Source organism: Saccostrea cucullata, unplaced genomic scaffold, assembly GCF_032062105.1.
Source record: "Saccostrea cucullata isolate Sc308-1 unplaced genomic scaffold, CSIRO_AGI_Scuc_v1 ctg6602, whole genome shotgun sequence".
NCBI classification, from domain to species: domain Eukaryota; kingdom Metazoa; phylum Mollusca; class Bivalvia; order Ostreida; family Ostreidae; genus Saccostrea; species Saccostrea cuccullata.
Window position 1 is genome coordinate 13,312 of NW_026928603.1, and position 21,331 is coordinate 34,642.

General features: G+C 32.8%; 1 protein-coding gene across 1 annotated transcript; it reads left to right on the forward strand.

Annotated features, from left to right (window-relative positions):
• Positions 1-1,882: 1,882 nt before the first annotated feature.
• Positions 1,883-11,574, forward strand: LOC134278141 (signal peptide, CUB and EGF-like domain-containing protein 1). The gene is made up of 9 exons (XM_062760457.1): positions 1,883-1,895; positions 2,151-2,336; positions 2,455-2,619; positions 3,183-3,284; positions 5,791-5,976; positions 7,103-7,258; positions 7,752-7,808; positions 7,917-8,025; positions 11,433-11,574. Exons 1-9 carry the CDS (start codon positions 1,883-1,885, stop codon positions 11,572-11,574), a joined length of 1,116 nt encoding a protein of 371 aa, XP_062616441.1.
• The last annotated feature ends 9,757 nt before the right edge of the window (positions 11,575-21,331 follow it).

Below are 21,331 nucleotides of genomic sequence, written 5' to 3' on the forward strand. Positions count from 1 at the left end.
TATATATATATATATATATATATATATATATATATATATATATATATATATATATATATATATATATACTTGTAGTTATCTTGGAAATTTTTAATTTACGTCATTTTTGTGACGACTTTTCAAACACTTGACATCATAGATGAAAACATTCAGTGTTTTGAAGTCAGCATACATCCCTTTATTAAAAAACATAATTAAAAATTTCTCCATCCAAGTTTGATTTGGGGGGCAAATATTGGTTATTTTCGAATAAATTAAAGTTCTTTGGTGACATGTCTGAAAAAAACTCCTAAAGAACCACTTTTCCAGGAAAGTTGAAACTTATGGGGAAAAATCCTAAGTGAGTGGAGATTCAAGTTTGTTCAAATCATGACCCTGGGAGTAGGAAAGGGCCACAATGACCGATCAAAGTTTTACATCGTGATTTACAGCTCAACAAACTTTTTAAGCTCACATGGTTATTTGCACTAATTAAGGTCACATTTCATTTACTATAATCCTTTTGGTTTTGTCTAAATGTAACATCGAAAAGGGATAACATTGCAGAAAGAAAACATACTAGGATAATGAAGTACTCTTTATTTTTTCTAATAAAAATTTGTTTCTATGAAAAGGAAAATTCTTCTGCATTTACGGTTTGAAACGTTAAAATTGGCTGTGGGATGAATCTTTTATGATTCTAGATTTAAAAAGGTGACTCTGAAAATGCCACCTTATTAACAAAGCAGTCAATCAGATAAAAATACTATTATCACCCTGCACTGAAGAGTCGGAATGTACAGAAAATACAAGTTACAGTAGCTGTATCGTTCCTTTGTCTATGTTTCCACAAAGAGCTACTGCTTTCAAAAGAACGGATAAAAAGACAGCTGCAATTGGCAAGAAACCAAAAAAATCAAATGGAAATAGTTGCTATTTTTTCAGCCAAGAATATCGAAAAGTTCTTGCAATTGATTTGTATGAATTATGTTTCAGCAAATGAAATAAAACTCAAGTAATGTAAGCAAATACTTTTAAAATGTATTTTCTCAATACAAAATATTACATTATAACAACGTGACTTTAATTTGTGCGAAAAACCATGTGAGCTTAAAAAGTTAGTTGAGATGTATAGGAAAGTCCTTTAAAAATCTTCTCAACATGAATAGCAAAGCCATAATTGCTAAAATTTATATGGAAGCATCCACAGATAGTTTGCTAAAATCATGACTCCCGGGGATAGGGCGGGGGGGGGGGGGGGCAAAATGGCCGATCAAAACTTTACATTGTAATGTATCTTTTCAAAAATATCAAAGCCATGATTGCACATAGGACAACTTTTTTGATTTAAACTTTTCAATAATAAAACAATTTCTACTTTTTCCTAGATTGCAGTCAACAATTTCATGAAAACATTTTATGATAATAAAGTTTTTATATCTGTAAGGTATTAACGAAGTCATTAATGACCTCCATTTGAAACAATGCAATACACAGAAAAGAAATATATGAAAAGTTTCTCATCAGAGAAAATTCTGAATTTAAAGTGAATAAAAAGTTTAATAGCAAGCAAAATTCTTACATTATTTAGCTTTCCATAAATTTGTCTCTGTTTTTTTTTTTTTTTTTGGGGGGAGGGGGGTGTTGGTTCTAATTCGTATATTTTACATGTTGGCTCACTCAAATACGTTGATTTCCAACATTCCCTATATATATATATATATATAAAATTATCTATACAGTGAACGGTGGTTGGAGTGCTTGGAGCGATTTTTCCAAGTGTTCAGTGACATGTAATGGAGGCATTAAGACGAGATTTCGTGTTTGCAATAATCCATTTCCGGATTCCGAAGGTCTCCAATGTAACTCTTCACTGGCATCGGATTATGTGCATTGTAACACCATGGCATGTCCAAGTAAGCCAATGTCTTATTCATTTCAGTTAAAACCATTCTCCGACTTTTATCTAAAAAAAAATTAATTGAACGTTTAATTTTTTTTATTCGATTTCCTTAATGCATTGTTTTGAGTTTTTAACATACAGTTTTTCTCTAAATAACAGTAAGTAAAACTAAGTTTTAACTCGAAGAAATCAATTATAATGTTAATCTTCCGATATTTCCGATTACAAGAGATAAAAAAAACACTTTCTATTTTACCATTTGGTACAGCTTGTCCGGAACTTCAACTCTCCTTTGGTAACGTGATGAACTGTTCGGATATTAGTGGGGACAAAGTTTGCACAGTATCTTGTGTAGCAGCGTACGCCTTCGCTCCAGAAAATCGTCCCCTCAAACAGTACAAATGTGGACAAAGCACTGGTTATACTTGGAATGGCCTTACACCTGCTTGCGGGAGTAAGTCATATAAATAACGTGTTTATAATGTCATATAAATATATAGAAAAAAACAATTGTCATTTAAATAATCACACTATAGTTTTAGTATTGGTTTGCATTCGTTTTTTTTTTCCAGAGGCAATGATACCCAATAAATTATCTTCAGTAACTGTCATTGAGTACAACTCATCAATGCCATGTACCGACTCCTCAATAGTTATAGAAACTCTACATAAAACATTAGAATCAACTTTGTCCTGCTATAAACAAGGGATATGTGAACTAACAACTTCAATGGACGGTTTGTAATTAAATTACTTATTACCACTTAGTCACTTATGGGTCCTGGGCCATTATTCTAAGCGGAGCTTATATTTAATCAATACCAACTTTAACCCCCCCCCCAAAAAAAAAGTACACAGTGGAACAGTGAGACTAAGATCAAAAGTAAAATCGTCTTAATTTTATGGAACCGGAAGCATGTTAGAGATCAGAGATCTTGCTGACATTCATATTTTTGGGCATCCTAATGTTTTTGGATACGTCTTTTTTACAAAAAAAAAAACCCCGTTAGATTCAAAGAGAGATGCACTACGTATAATAATTAGGTATAACGTAGACTTTTTAAAATCACCTTTCGCGCTGAAATTTAAACTAAGACCGATGTTAAGAACATACATTCTTTGCTCGTTTACATTTTATATCTTTCATAAATAATCTAACATGAACACATTAAAATCAGACAACATTGTTTCGATACTACATTAACAATACAAGGTAATAAACTTATAGGTCTTTCTTTATTGTATGTGTTGCAGTATTTATTGTATCCAAAAACTTATCGACGTTCTTATCTTCATTCAGAATGTAAAATTAAAAACGAAGCAGGTTCTTTAAAAGTAACTTTGAATGCAACACTTCCTGACGAAGACTTGGATTTGATACATTACTTGGAAACCGGAAAGTGTGAGTTAATATTGATTAATATATTGAATGTTATTGATATTTTCTGCATTCTTAAATTCTAAATTAAGAACAAACAAGATCCAGGGGAAGGGGTCGTTGTTAAATTGTTGGGTTTTTTAAATACATTTCTGAAAATAAGTCTTTAATTATATCTAGAAAACTTATTTGTCTGATACATTTGAAAATGAATGTAAATGATTATTTTTAAAATCATTTTTCTTTCACCATTATAAAAAAATTCTCTTGGACTATAGACATTGTGTGATTAATAAACTATGTAACTAAACCATGACAATAAAATAAAATGTGTCAGTCAAAAAATCACCGAATCGAAGGATTATAAATTTTATTATCAAATTAAAAAAAAAGAATTGATATTTATTTATTTTTCAAAATACAGATTTTAGGCACGTTGTCGAAACAATGAAAATGAACCTGACATTCAAACAAATATAGTTATAAGTGGAAGGATGTGGAGATAACAAACTGTATTCAACATCAAAGTGCATAAAACAATACAAAATAGGAGCAAAACAAACACGGACCTCCAATACATCAGAGAGATTGGATAAGGTGCCATGTAGCCCGCCGCGTTCTTCCTTGTAATGCTCTGGAAATAACGAATAATACGTGTCAATTTAATATATAAATAATAGACTAACAATTAGTATGAAAAACTTCATACAGCATTTGAATAAATAAAATATTTTCCAAATAATTGAATAATTTCCCTTCTATCTGATTGGTTGAGATCCAAAAATGTTAGAAACATACTACTTTATATTGACCTGTATGTGACCTTCCAGGTCAATACAAGGAAATATTGCAGGTCAATGTAATGAATCACGTGACCTTCAACGTCAACACAAGGAATCATTGCAGAACAATATAAGAATCATACTTGGATATTTTACTTGGAAAAATCGTTAATGGTAGCCTAACAACCAAATTATATGATAAAAGTGATGACTTTAACATTTCTGTCGTCAAGTTTTCTTACTTTTGCAACAATATACCTTCATCACCTGCATACAGCGTGTATATATCTCAGATGATTAGATACGCAAGAGCATGCTCTATGTATGAACAATTTCTTAAGCGAGGTAAATTACTGACAAGAAAAATGATGAAACAAGAATATCAGCAGTCATTATTTCGTAAGTTCTATGGTCGATACAACGAGCTTGCCAGCAAATACAATTTATCATTGAGTTAAAAGTCATAATTTTGTAAGTTCTATGGTCGATATGATGACTTTGTCAGCAAATAAAATTTATCATTGAGTCAAATGCTGACTGGCGTTTTTATACAAACTGTCAGTCCAATATTTATACACTGAATTGAGGGAGGATTTCTCCGTTATTTATCGATCATTACAATGAGCACACGGTGGATGTGACCGGAAGCAAGGGATGCTCACACCTCCATGGCATGGCACCTGATCCCACTTCTGATGTTTCGGAGGTCCGTGTTTGTTCTGCTCCTATTTTGTATCGTTCTATGGACTTTGGTATAGAATATTGTTCGTTATCTCCATATCCTTCCTGTTCCATATTTCATGTTACAATGTGTTTTTGTTGAAATTTCTCGTTAAAAGTTTCAATTAAGTTTGAATTGAGCTCAAAATGATGATTTGGCCACCTTCGAAGTACAATATTCACTGAGCCCGAAGGGTTCAGTGCATAATGTACTCCTCAGCTGGCTAAATCATTGTATTGACCTCATAAAACAGCAATATTTGTATAGTATCTGCTGACAATGTCAGTAAAGATCATGGAACATTCGAAATGATGATTTGTATGACTGGTTTTAAATAGCAACTAAGCCTTAACATGATTTTCATAGTCAAACTTTAAATCTATAAGCACTTGTTAGCTTCTTTCAAATAATATCTCTCTCTCTCTCTCTCTCTCTCTCTCTCATTAGGCGTTATTCTACTTCCTGACTACAATTATAAGAATTAGTGTACACGCATGTACTTTTTTCATGCACGACAATTCAATATATCTTTGAAGTAGAATTAGCTGGGCTTACCTTATTCCATAGCTAATATGATTGATTGATTGATTGTATGTTGTTTAACGTCCCTCTCGAGAATTTTTCACTCAAATGGAGACGCCACCACTTGCCGGTGGAAGGCTACAAATTTTGTCCTATGCTCGGCACTTGAGGCCTTTGAGCAGTGAGGGATCTTTTTCATGCCAGCACCTACGGCGACACGGGGCTAAGGTTTATACGGTCTCATCCGAAGGACCAGTCTCCACTTCCCGCAGTGGGATTCGAACCCGCGACGTAAGGATTGACTTTTTACTTCGCGACTCAAGAGCAGACGGTTTAACCACTGCGCCACGCGTGCGACCCATAGCTAATATGCTAGAATATTTCATTCATACATATATTGATAAAATTCTCTGCAATCACGCACTATTAATCAACAGGTTTTACATACAATATGAAATAATGTATAATTATGTTTTAAAAGCCGTTTTTGCAATAAATTTTATAGTGGATAAAGGTTTGAAACGCTTGGTAGACACACTGGTAGACCTAGAAAATTCTACCAAAAAAATAAATGACTCAAGTGAAGTCCTTTCCCTCGACATGGGCGGGATTAAGTATTCACCTTCAAGAAAACAGGCTACAGGAATTGTTGTGTGTGGAGTTGGACAAGGAAGTGATGGCCCTATTTGCAGTAAGACATTTAACTACACTGTAGAAGATCATTTGATTTTACTGTCTTATGTTTTCTTTTATTGATTTGAAAATATCTTGCGGCATGTACTCTTTTTATGAAAATTACTGACATCTAAATGAAGCTCAACTTGAACCTTCCTGAACATGTTTTCTTGTGTGAGAAAATTTTTAAAAATACTCTTAATTTGGAATATAGCTACATTGATTCAAAGGAAATATAAATTCTATGAAAAGCTAATATTAAATGCCACAATTTATGAATAAATTTGTAACTTGCATCAATAGGTAAATCCTTAAAACAGCACACACGAAAAAGGCAAACAAGGTGGCAGTGTTTTAACATTGAATGCATTAATAAACATTGCAATGTTATTAGTTATCCAGGTTCAATCAAGGGTGTACGGGGATTTACCCCGGGTTTTATTCCATACACCCTGAGGCCTGAGGCCTGCGGCCTCAGGGTGTATGGAATAAAACCCGGGGTAAATCCCCGTACACCCTTGATTGAACCTGGATAACGAATTTATTTCCTTTGTACCTATAAAAATGCTTTGTAAACATCAGAGTGTGTCTCAATCTATCGATTAGATATCTACGTACTGAGAAAGTATGCATTGTGACGTCACGTTTTATTTACACCCGGCTCAAGTCGGGTGCACGGATATTTACACCCGACTTTGTAACCAATCAAAGCTCGTGTTACAAGCTAGATAGGAAATAATTATATATATTTATGTACTTTCATAATGGATCATTAAAACTGCGAATTGGCCTAAATATTGATCATAATATTCCACAAAAGTAACAAAATAACTTTAAAAAATCAATACCAAGATACTGAGGAATGTCCTGTTACAGGGTTGTTCTAAGTAATCAAATAATATCTGTAATTAACAGAAGTTTATCATTTTGTAATATACGAAATAGCAATTTTTAAAAATAGATACAGATAATGACGAAAAAAATTCAAAAATTTTAAAAACAATTGTATGAAAGTAGAGGAATTGTTTTATTGTCCATTCTCATAAAAAGAATCAATTCGATAAATACTCCTGTATAAGAAACTTATAAATATCAGTATCATTAATACATTGTATAAATTTTGCATTTATAATTTGTCCTAGTTGATTGTCCAATGGGTACACATTCAAGGGCTGGGAAATGTCTTCCATGCCCAAAAGGAGCTTATCAGAGTAAAATTGGACAAACTCGGTGCATTAATTGTCCTTCTGGTTTTAGTACAAAATTTGTAGGATCTCAGGATGTCTTCAAATGTACTGGTGAGTGTTTGTTTTTCGTTGGGCAGTTCTGGAAACTAGATTTTCACCAACTTCGAACACATAACTTTTTTAAACTTTTGTTATAAATAGAAATATTTGGTATACAAAATGTTAAAACTGTAAGTTTTGAACTATTGTTCGATTTTTAATTGAATTTTATCATTATTTTACTTATATACATGTAGGGTGAATGACGCTTTTTTTTTTTTTTTTTTTTAAAATTATTAGCCATTTAAAATATTTTACTTGAAGTTGCAAAAAGAAATGACGTTGCTGTTTTATAACCTCAACACTTTATGCTCTCCCCCCCCTTTTTTTATCTGGTGCATGTTCTTTAAATGTGCACATTTTATAACCAATGTCTAGAATGATATAATTCCGCAGACAGCTGGTTGTATTTCACTGAATCAGTGAGAAACTCAATTAAAATAATTACAATTTGTATAAATCAATAGGTATATGGAGTTTACAAGTTCTTATGCTTACATTTCAGAAGTGATAAACGCTACTACGAACTCTTTGGAGCAAGACCAAGGAAGCAGCACATTGGGTAATTAAACGACATTGGATATTAATTAAATATAATAAAAAATGATTCATGGGCACCTTTGATATCGGATTGAGAACTGTGTACCTATTTAGTTTCTTTTATATAAAGGAGTTACAGAAGCTGTGATTATTGCACTCTCTGTGGCGACGATTGTAACAGTCCTCCTGATTGTGTTGAGTGTAATTTTTCGGCATCATTGTGGCAAACGAAAAAACGTGTAAGTTATTGTAAATTTTATGACAGATTACAATTGTATTTGCTGAAAAAAATAATAAATATCAGAATATCTCAAAAATAGTGAACCTATGATAGCTTTTAAACTCATTAGTAGCAACCTACAATATTCGCCAGTGAGAGAAACACCAATGTAAAGTTGAAGAACTCAAAATCCAATATTGCTCAATCGTTTTTCTTTTTAAGTTTTTAGATGATTATAATAAATTAGCCTCCTTTTTGAACGGATGTAAGTTAGAGATTAAACAGATTACATGATGGATAACCCGATCTTGATGTGACTCGGTTCATCATCGTCATGGTTGGTTTGAATCTATTCCAAGCCAAATTATACAGCAAGTTGTGTTTTCAAACATGTTGCCATCAATTTGTACGTTTGTGTTTTTGGCTACGTCCCTTCGTGACGTCATAAATTATGCAGTTAATGAGTAATCCAGAACACTAACACAAGTCCCGAGTTTCAAAAATTTTTATCTTACCAGTTTTTTAATGTAATTTTTGGTCAAGCAGTCAAAAATATCACCTATTTTGTTACCATGTTTCTTTTACCTTACATACCGCATTGAAGCATCTATATATGAGATACATGTACATATTTAGCATACTAGAGTGTTTATGTTTTAGTTACATGCCATAAAGCTCAACAAACTTTTTAAACGCACATAGTTTTTCGCACAAAATAAAGTCAAATTTTTCTTGCAATAAAGCTTAAGATTATCGAGTTTCAGAAAAAGACATAACCCTTATGGTATTAAATTGTTTTATGTTAAAGGTGCACATTCTCTAACATAATTATCATTTGTTTTAAAAGTTATTGTTCTAAAAGGAAATTTGTTTATAAATTGTATGATGTTAAATGTGTATGATTCTATCATAGGTTTTTACAAATCAATTAATGGAACTTTCTTTGATACTATTTGGTTTCTTAAAGATAAGTAATGTTTGAGGCACTTTGCACATTTTCCCTACTTGTCATGGTTTTGTCGAAATTCAGCGCCGAAAAATGACAAAACTGCATACAGAAAACGTGTAAAAGGAGAGAATTTTTTTACATTTATGGTCTGAAACTTTGAAATTTTGCGTTGGAAGGTATCTTTCATGATGCTAGATTTCAGGAAGTTAACCTGAAAAATGCCATCTTTTAAACATGGAAAGCAGTCTAACGGATGAGAAATACTTCTATCATCTTGCGCCTTAGTGTCATGTTAATGTTCAGAAAATACAGAAGTTACATGAACTGCAATCTTTCTGTATGAAGGCAAAGCAAAAGTATGCTTTAAAATGAACGGATATAAAGACGGCTGCATTTGATGAATAACATGGAAAAAAAATCTTTTGGAAACTCTTATAAGATATCAACCAAGAGCATATAAAAATTCTACCTATTATAATGTGTGAATAATGTTTAAAGTAACAGGATATGATTAAAATTAAGTAATAAATCATTTCTAAAATATTTCTTGTTGTCACAATACACAAGTTTTGCATTATAACAATGTGACCCCAATTTGTGCGAAAACCGTGTGAGTTTATAAAGTTTGTTGAGCTGTATATGATATGTATCGGTCAATGTAAAAATGAACATTAAAAATAGCTTAAATAGGGGAATGCTATTAATTAATCTATTTATGCATTTGTGTTGAACTTTGGAATAGAACGGCCAATTCTATAATGATAGAGTAAAAGAGAAAAAGTACAAAAGCCTATTAGGATCAATCTAGAGAAAAAAAATTAAAAGGCGTTATAACGCCTTTCGAAAAGGCGTAATAACGCGAAAAAAAAGTGTTATAACTCCTTTTGAAAAGGCGTTATTACACCTTTCCATTCCAAAAAGCGTTATATCGCCTTTTTAAAAGGCGTTATAACGCCTTTCTAAAAGGTATTATTACGCCTTTCCATTCTAAAAGGCGTTATTATGCCTTACTAAAAGGCGTTATTACGCCTTTTCAAAAGGCGTTATTACGCCTTTCTAAATGTCGTTATTACGCCTTTTGAAAAGGCGTTATTACGCCTTTCTAAAAGGCGTTATAACGCCTTTCTGAAAGGCGTTTTTACGCCTTTCCAAAATGCGTTATTACGCCTTTCTAAAAGGCGTTATTACGCCTTTTGAAAAGGCGTAATTACGCCTTTCTGAAAGGCGTTATTACGCCTTTCTAAAATGCGTTATCACGTCTTTCCAACAGGAATATAACTCTTTTTGAATAACCATTATTTTGCATTTAACAGGCCCGTGCTTTTAACCCCTCCCCCCCTCAACCACCACCCCCCACTCTACTGGCCAAACTCGTGGGGGAGGGCTTCTCGGTAAAAGTTTGTTTAAATGCAATAATTTGCCACAGTTTTACACACTGCAACTAAATGTTCAGGAACCAAGCCTTATGTTTAATTATAATATTGAAACTGTTGCACTGAAGACTTTCCCCCAAAAGTGTGTATGTGTGAAGGGGGGGGGGGGGTATTCGCACTCGTACTACTAGCCTACTTGAAAAAAAAAATGGAGAGGTGTTGTTTTATGTTAATAAATATATGAAAGATTTAATTAAACCATCTTTATTTATGCAATTTTCTAAATTCCTGCACATCACACTGACAACTGTTCGCATTCGTATTAAGAGTAGGTAACACTCTACTTGTGAAAATACGATATAGACAGATGTATCTTGGAGCTTTCCTTGCCATGGATTAAAATTCATGTCGTTTGAAGATATTTTTCTCTCTTCCTTGAAAAAAGCAGGCAAACTATTTGCATAGGTATAATGAGCAATTGAAATCAATGATCCTTGCAATGAAAGAGGTGCGTCTGGTATTAAAGAAGGACTTAGTTGGTTCAACATTGAAAATATATGACGCATTTAAAAATCTTTTTTCCTGGAAATCTAATTGTTATTAAATTATTTTTTGAGAAATTAGTCCTATATCAAATTGTAAAATTAATGTCCCAAAGGTAAGATTTCTGCAACTCCAACCCTCGGTTGGGCTAAATATGTTTTGTCATGTATTCAAAATAAAGACGGAATAACGGCTTTTGGAAAAGGTATAATAACGAATTTTGGAAAGGCATAATAACGCCTTTTAGAAAGGCGTAATAACGCCATTTGGAAATGCATAATAACGCCTTTTGGAAAGGCGTAATAACGCCTTTTAGAATTGAAAAGCGTAATAATGCCTTTTAGAAAGGCGTTAAAACGCCTTTTAAAAAGCCGTAATAACGCCTTTTGGAATGGAAAGGCGTTATAACGCCTTTTTTCGCGTTATTACGCCTTTTCGAAAGGCGTTATAATGCCTTTTAATTTTTTTTTCTCTATATTGATCCTAATAGGCTTTTGTAAAAAAAGACTAGTATTGTTTCATAATTACTTTGGTTTTATTTAATTTTTTTTATTTATACAGGAATCCAGATGAGGCTTACATGAGGAAAATATCTATCTTAAGTACTGGAAACTTGCCGAGTCTTTCAAAACCTAAACGTGAATGGGAAGAACGCAGGGAAAATATTTACGTCAGTTTACCACCAAAGAAATTTCGTGCCTAGAATATTTTATAACGAATATTTAAAATCTTACATTGAATGATTTTTCTACCCGAAACAAACAAACTGAATATAAGATAGATACATTTTTATAATCATTATACCAATGAAATATGTCTTCAAAATTGAATATATACTAGTACTTATTATTACTAGTTTTTTTTTTTATTTGATACGTACCAAAAAATAATGCTTTTATATAATCAGGGATTATAAAACTAGCAAAAGCCATTTGAATAGATATCTTGATTGTATTGTACAAGTTACATTATGTCTTTTTCCCTAGTGAATTAATCTCAATATATATAGTATTCTAATTTTATCACAATTACATGTATATGGTTGTACATGTAATTATTCTTTTAGCCTCCTATAAAATTAACGTTGTTTTTATTTTTTATTGTCAATTTTTTTGCACGTAAGGCATTTGTCCCAGTATGTCTAAAATACTATTCTGCAACGATGAACTTTTGTTAATTAATTATATTTTGCGTATACAATATTTGACGGAAATAGATTTTGAACAAACAAGCGTAGATTTGATATGATGCGTTTTTAAATGTTCTTTTTTAATGCATATATGTGCAAGAGATTTTGCGTCAATGTAATAAATACGGCATTTCTACTGTTTATAGCCGTAGTGCAAACAATCCATCAACAGGAGAAATGTATGAACCGATGACAGATATGAGTAAAGTAAAATACCGTCGATTTCTAATTATACGCGATAAATTATCTATTACATAATTCCGCAAGAAAAATTACTTGCGAAATAAAATTACCCACATTGATTGTTATTGTGCTTAAATCCATGTAAATTCTCTTGATCAACCTTTTCAATCTCGCGATTTGGCACTCCAATACCAATTCATGATAAGTACAGTATCTGCATGACAAAAAACATATCTTATGGTATGCAATACTATGTAAATATTATTTTTGTGATAATACTGTTCATATTTTGCTGAGTCGTCATTTTGTTGGCTGCATTTTTTTTCCCGCAATTTTTGTCCCCCGCATTCGTCTGTCTGTTTGTCCGTCAGTCTGTCCGTCACAAAAAAACTTTAACCTTGCCCATAACTTTTGATTTAGTGGAGCTATGACTTTCATATTTCACACGTATATTCCTTGTGACAAGACCTTTCTTTGGGTATCACCAAATTTGACCTTTTGACCTTGACCTTGGAGTTTGACCCACTTTAACACAAAAATTTCAAACTTTTACTTTGGCCATAACTTTTGAATAGTAGGTACTAGGACTTTCATATTTCACATATGTATTGTTTATGGCAAAACCTTTCATTGGATAACAACAACCTTGACCTTGACCTTGGAGATTTACGTACTTATGAAAAAACTTTAACCTTGACCATAACTTTTGAACGGTGAGGACAAAGGCTTTCTTACTTCACATATGTAATCCCTGTGAGAAGACCTTTCATTGGATACCAATAACTTTTACACTTTGACCTTGACCTTGGAGTTTTAATTACTTTTTTAAAACTTTAACCTTGGTCACAACTTTTAAACAGCAGATAGTCGGACTTTTATATTTCACATGTTTTCCTTGTGGCAAGACATTTCATTGGATATCAACAACCTTGACCTTTTGACCTTGACCTTGGAGATTTACGTACTTATGAAAAATCTTTAACCTTTACCATAACTTTTGAACGGTGAGGGCTAGGGCTTTCGTACTTCACATATGTTTTCCTTTTGAGAAGACCTTTCATTGGATACCAACAACTTTTACCCTTTGACCTTGACATTGGAGTTTTAACTACTTTTTAAAAAAACTTTAACTTTGGTCACAACTTAAGAACGGTAAATACTAGGACTATTATATTTCAAATATGTATTCTTTGTGGCAAGTCCTTTTATTGGATATCAACAACTTTGATCTTTTTACCTTGACCTTAAAGATTTACGTACTTATGAAAAAACTTTAACCTTGACCATAAATTTTGAACAGTAAGGGCTAGGGCTTTCATACATCACATATGTAATCCTTGTGAAAAAAACTTTCATTGGATATCAACAATTTTGACCCTTTGATCTTGACCTTGGAGTTGACCTACTTTTAAAATACTTTTTACTTTGGCCATAACTTTTTAACGGTCAGGATTAGGGTTTTCATCCTTTAAAAAAAAATCAACTTCAATGTTACTTTCTAAATACATGACATATGATAGGATGTTCATATTACACACAATATGTCATAAAAGATAACATCTCACCCACAAAGCGGGGGACCACAATTCTTTGAATTTGCTTGTTTTATATATTAAGCGTTTATTGTGCTATAGGAAATTTATGTCAATAGTTGTTGTATTTGAAATACCAAATATGTATACATGTTTTACTAGATATGATATTGTGCATTGCTTTGTATGTCAATTATAATCAATCTAATGATGAATAATTAAATACAGCTAACACTAAACATGCCTTAATTTACATCAGAAAGGGTATTGACGAGAAACTTTGATTTACACCCAATTTATGTAGGGTTATTAAAGCTGAATTTCATTTTTGAAAAGCATATTGATTTTATAAAAGCACAAGTTAGGCTTGTCAGGAACAAATCCCTTGGATTACATGTTTACAAATTTTGGAAACTAAAACTGCCATTCACGCACGTATTTCATCGAAACATGACGGAAGAAGTAGCATTCCAGAAACAACTGTGTATAAATTGGTATTCTTAAATGTCAACAGTTTGGGTAAAGTTGAATTATTTTGTTTTCACGAGAGACTGAAATATTAGATCTAAAGTGCCATTAAAGACAAAAATGAAATACTGGAATGTTACATATTTCCTCAGGTATTACAGGGTTATATAATACAAATTACAAGCTTACCTTACGTGAAAACTCAAGGAACTTTTATCTGTTATTGACATGTTACATTTTGTCTGTCATCCGATTGTCTGTAAATTTTTCACATATTAAACTTCTTCTCAAAAACGACTGGGCTAGTAACCAAACTTTCCACAAAGGATTCTTAAGGATTCAAGGTAATTCAACTGAACGACCTCTATAATTGTCAAGGTGAAATAACTAAGAAGAAATGAAAATTGATATGATCATTTCTCCCTTTTAAAAGTTATTGAGCAAAAAAAAAAGAAACTTACATGAAAATTTTATTAGACAGAATGTTTCTTTGATCAAATCATGATTTCGGGGGGGGGGGGGGGTAAATATTTCATCAATTGGGAATCAGCGGTTTACATTAGAGAAAAGAGAGTAATACATGTAGCATATTTGTAATAACAGCAAAGCTATCATTAGTAATATTTATTCAGATGAAAGCATCCTTGGGTAGTGTATGTTCAAGTTTTCTCAAATATAACTATTATTAAGATGAAGAAAGCTTAGGAATATCCGGCGACTGTGAGTGGTTTTTTGGTGTTAGGACGGTACGGGTCTTCACATGCAGGTAATACTAGTATTACTTGATTTGCTATTAAATTTATTCCTTATAATTTTCAATCATTAAGTGTATAGAAAACAAGACAATACCTCCCTAAAAACGGTTTCAATTAATCATATATAAAAAGTAAAGTCAAGCAGATTGAATTGATTTTTACGAAGTCATTGTGGCGTAGGCAAACCAGATATATTCAATTTAGAATAATTTTTTATGTAATCAAAGGATGAGTTACAGCCAAAATTAAATAATCAAGCAGATAGATCAAGTAACTACAATGTAGTTAGTTATGATAAGCAAATGCGCCTACTCCAAAATTGTGAATATTGGTATTGCCCCTTGGGAAGGGCATCATGTAAGGGAGTTTTTAAAAAAAAATAGTAGGAATGCAGGTTTGAATCAATATTCTCTGTCCCGGAATTATAAATAAAAGAAGAACCACGTACTCTAATTCTTGATTCCCGCCTACATTTTGCACCCTTTAAATTAAATTCTAATGGCAATCTGGCCATTAAATCTTGGTTTAGTACAAAGAACAGTTCTATGGTAATTGATTAATCATTTTAATTCCAGCTCTAGATAGTAAATGATCATTAATTTCAGCACTCAAAAAAAAGGGGGGGGGGGTTAGACGATATTTTCTAGTGAAATCGAACGTTCAAGAATCACTTTATTTTGAAAAATTCTAAATATGATTAAATGCATTTCATATCTTTTCTTATGCTGTACGCAAATAAATAAAACATATATAGATTATTAAAATACAATTATTTAGATGTAAATAGCTTTAAATTTGGTGAAAATTCAACATTTTTTTGTTTTTTGTCTATAAACATATGTCCCCCCCCCCCCCCCTCCCGTGAAACACAAAAAGCTTTGGCATAAATTTGTAAAATGACAGTCTATATTACCTGTAAAAAGGAATTTTTGTTTCATGGGGGGGAAAGATGTTTTAAAATATGTTCCGTTTTCCATTGATTTCTATAGTGAAATATTCAAGTTTTACCATAATTATAGAGTTATCTTTCTTTGGTATCCCAAAAAAGTAACGTTTTATGAAAATTCATATAAATATCTATAAAAATTCTGAAAATCATTCAAATATGTTAACTTTTGAAAATCGACTTAGAGCTAGGCGGGAGAACAATGCTATCGTTCGTGGTTCTTTGTTATGCCTAGCATTGAAAACTTCTCAAAAAAGTTAAATTCCATTACCCGGGGTCAGGTTTTTTGGTGTTAGGGTGAGCCTGTCTAGAATATATAGTAGAAATGCATTATTTCTTTGAAAATCTTCTCTGTCCGTAGATGTTAAGGAAGCGTACTGAGTGCATGTTTTGTTTTATCTAATTTGCAGGAAAAAAACAATTTTGTTACTTATGATGAGCAAGAGCGCCCCTTTCAATATTAAAAATACCTTGACCCCTCGGTCAAGGGCATTGATATTAGGACAGGGCTTTCAGCAATCTTAAATGGAGTCACTATTTCCTTGAATACTTTTATCTTTGCTTCTGAGAATCTAGAAGGCATAAGAGATTGAACAGCTGTAATAAGCTGTGGCATTTCTATTAGAATTTGAAAATATATTTATGTACCCTTTGATCAATTAATTAATTTCTACTAAAAGGAATTATTCCCCTTTGTTAATTACCTTTCAAAGTTAATCAGTGTAAATACTGTAACTTGATATATAAGTAAAATAACATATATATAATTATGCAAGAAAAAATAAAAAAAATATTCTAATAATTCTTTATGGTCAGGTAAACTGTTAATTAATAGATAAAAGAACAAGAGGCAAAAATAAGACATCTTTCAGTGCTAGATGGCATAGGGTAAGGATCGTAACAGACTCTCTTAGACAGCAGAATATCACTACATGTACATTACGATGTCCCGCACACAGTCCGGTCTTTTTCGTCTGTCTGGGACATGCTTAGACATCGGCTACGCCAACGTCAATAACCTCCTGCTAATGTAAGATAACTAAAGAGAACTTGCTACAGCATTGCAGCAGGAATAAAATAGCCTTCCCAAAAATGACCTAGAACGTCACGGTCGTAAGCAGTATCCAACTCCGAATCCGAGCATGTCTAGCCAACTAATGAGGAGGGATTTACCCGCAGCTGACGCTGTTTCAAAATGGTAGTTGATTTGCTTTGTTATTCTTTGTTGGTCTTGACCCTAATTCTGGAGAATTTGTCCTTTTCTGACTGTAGGTACACAGGGTTTCGAATAAATTGACAAATGTTTTCCTTAATGTTTTTCTGCATTTTTTTCTTAACCTCTTAGTCAGCGCTTCATAAACCTTTTATATACAATATCGTTCGTGAACACACAAAGAAAATTCAGATCTTTATTCGATCTCTTTGTTGTTTAATTTATGAGGATTATATATTTTTGTGGCATTGAAGTTGTGTGTCATGAATATGGAGAACAAATCGACATGACTGTACTTCTCTCAATATCTTTTTTTTTGCATCACAATTTTCTTTGTAGCTTTCAAACATTCCCGACGTCTATCTTTTTTATTTCAGGGGCAAAAATTTACAGAAGGTTAAAATGAATCTCCTCGCCCGTTTTGACGTCATTTTTCTAGCCCTTGATTGTTTCGTCACTCCATCATATTTTACGATAAAGTTTCATAGAACTTGCAGGATGAGATAAAATGTGCACTATTCCGTGCCTGCACATTTTTGGATTAACAGAATTTTTGAACGACAAATGCTCATATCAAAAGAGTTTTTTCTCAGTTATACTCGGTTCTAAAATTGTTGTGTTCCATGTTCCGCTGTCTGAACATACATTATGTACCTCTGCTCATACATTTGTAACAAAATTGCTAATCTATTTTTAAAAATTAAACTGATGATTTGCGTTAAATTCAATCTATAGAAGAGATGATTCTGACTATTCCTTAATGTACCTCAAGCAATTTTAATTTTTATTACGCAAATCCACAAACTTTTTGATAACTTACCGGACGTATATTAATATGCAATATTTAAGGTTATACAGAGACGGATGGATTTTTTTGATAGAATTTTTCCGTAAATGAGGGACTACATGTACAAGGATGGTTTTGGTAACAAATCAGGGGAGTATATTGGCTTTGTATTTTTTTTTATTTAGAAGTTTATGTTATGTACATTAAAGGTTACATTTTTCTCTCTAATAAATGAGAATGAAACTAGAGGTACTGTGAGCAATGAGCCCATTAAATGATATCCCCTATATATGAATATAATGGGAGTGTCCATGTTTTGTTGTGAGAAACCCAAAATATGTGTCAAATCAAAAAGTAAAATAGGAGGTCACAGTGGCAATATGTAATAAAGATTCTGTGAAAGTTTCATTTAATTTGATTCAGTGGTTTGAGAGGAGTTGCAGGTAAGAGATAGGTACCCCAAAGCGTAACAGACGGACGGACGGAAGGACAGACATAACGATTACTATATACCCTCCCGCTTTTCAAGCGGGGGGTATGATAAACTTTCATTCTTGAAGTATCAAATAAGGAGAAGAAATAACCATACATTTTCCTCTAATGTATTTTGATTTGTTATACCTCCGCCTGAAAAGTGGGAGGGTATATAGTAATCGGGATTTCCGTCCGCCTAGCTGTACGTCCGTCTGTCCGTCCGTCTGTTACGCTTTATCTCTTATCCGCAACTCATCTTATACTACTGAGTGAAATTTAATGAAACTTTCACAGAATCTTTATTACATATTCCAATTGTGCACCTCCTATTTTACTTTTTTATTCGACACGTATTTTAGGTTTACCATAGCAAAACATAGACTTTGCAATTTTATGTTTACCTGTGACGTCACATATAGAAGCTTCTGGATAACATTTGATAGGACGAGTTATTAGTCTTTATACATTACCGTAAAACAATATATAGCAACACATGGACATTATGAGAGGCGGGGTATCATTTAGTGAGCTCATTGCTCACAGTACCTCTACTTTTTCTTATTATACCCCCCGCTTAAAAAGCGGGAGTGTATATAGTAATCGGTATTTCCGTCCGTCCATCCGTCTGTACGTCCGTCCATCAGTCCGTCCGTCTGTTACGTTTTGGGGTACCCATCTCTTATCCGCAACTCCTCTCAAGCAACTGAAGGAAATTTAATGAAACTTTCACAGAATCTTTATTTCATTTTGCCATTGTGCACCTCCAATTTTACTTTTTGATCTGAAATATATATTTTGGATTTTCCAGGGCAAAACATGGACACTGCCATTTTATTCATATGGGAGGCGGGGGTATCATTTAGTGAGCTCATTGCTCACAGTACCTCTAGTTTCCATTAAATGTCGTTTTAAACTTCAAAGATTGAATTGCAAAATGAGCATCTTGTATTCGTTTCGTGGAAATTTATGCTTGAATAATATTTAAAGAGATAATTTTAATGAAAGATATGATATGGTAAAAAAAATCTAATGGGTAGAATTTGAAGATGAAAGATGAAAAAAAACCACACTTCAACTTTTCATTTTTTATCGTTTTTAAAACGTTTAACATTTCAATTTTTTAATCTCAGTAAAGCCAAATAACATTACAGACGTGTAAGGGATTATTCATGAAAATTGAGTTAAATATGTATTGCATAGAAGCAATTAATTTAATCATCACATGCATAAAAAAACGTCTTCACGAAAAGAATTCCTGAAAACGAAGATGAACAAAGATAATTATAAGCCACACAGAAAATGACTTTAAGATACATATAAGCTCTTTTTTAATGTCCCTCTGGAGGATTTCATTCATATAAAGACATCATCATTTGCCAATGGAGACCTGCACATTATGTCCTACATGTATGTACGACACTCAGGACCCTTTCGTGTCAGCACCTACTGCAAAACGGGGCCTCGGTTTTATAGGGTCTCATCTGAAGGACCGGTCTCCGCCTCCAACTGTGGAATTAGTATACGAGAGGTAATGATCAACTCTTTATAAATTACATCACGACTCTAGAGCAGACGTTCTTTCTACTGTACCACATGGACGATTCTTCTAGCTAGTAGTTTCTCAGAAGATTTTCCTTACTTTACCTTTGAATGTTCTGGCCAATTTTGATGAAATTTGCTCTATACACTCAGGTAGTTGAGAATGAGAATTGTAATAAACACAAAGGCAGAGAGACAGAGTCAAATTGACAACTTGAGATCATTCATTGCAAGTAACCGCCTAGCTCAGAGAGATAAAATGTAGAGAAATTTGAGAAAATTACTTGATATTGTTTTCGTGTGTTCTTTACTACGTATATTATTTAATTTAATATGTCTGTCTTTGACCATAACCCTGCAGATCCCGTTATGCAAAAAAGTTGCAATTTATGGCGCAATTCTTTGCTCATTTTTTGGGAGAATTTCTCCTCTTTCTAGCATTGATCAATCAGCTACCTTTCACTCCCCATTTCTTGACACATTCTGTTGCCAAAATGTATGTTTTATCTACCTCTCAGCCATTTATTGTTGTTTTTACAGGCAATAAACTCCCTTGAAGTGAATTTTCAGCAATCTAAGAAATAATTTCAATCAAGCAGGTTTAACATTGTAAAGAAGGATATGGATATAACGAATAGTATTCAATATCAAAGTCAATCAAAAAAAAACAAAATAGGAGCTGAGAAAACACGGACCTCCGAAACAGAGGTAGGATCAGGAGCCATGGAGAAATGATCAATTGTATTTTCAAACAAGGTCATTGTATCGATCATAGAACTTACGAAATGATGACTTTAAAAGAGACTTTTGATATTCTTGTTTCATAAACGTGCCTTTCAATAATTTACCTCGACAGCTCCTTTTCGAAATTGTTTATACGTAGAGCATGCTCTTGCGTATCGACTCAACTGAGATATATATACACATGTAGAGGACTATAAAGGACTGGGAGATGGATTAATTATGCTGATAAGTTAAATAATGTACCTAGAACTAGGGAGTGAAAGGTAGTTAATTGACCGATGCAGGAAAGTAGAGAAATTCTCCCAAGAAGTCTGCTAAAAATATTTCAACGAACATTGTACCTTTATGCATAACGGGATCTGTAGCGTTATGGTCAAAGACAAATATACAACCATAACGCTACAGTTCTGCAACAACCCATAGGCTGTCGAAAAGATTTTTAAAGTAATTTAAGATAATACGCTAAATGATATAGAAAGTAATCGTAACTTACGGTTACGATCAAATCTGAACTTACAAAGTTTAGTAAAAGGTTGATAATTAACGACTTTCAAATTCTTTAATTTTTATTTTGTACTTTTCAGATTAGGTTGTTAGGGTACGTTTTTCCAAGCAACGATCTTAACAATG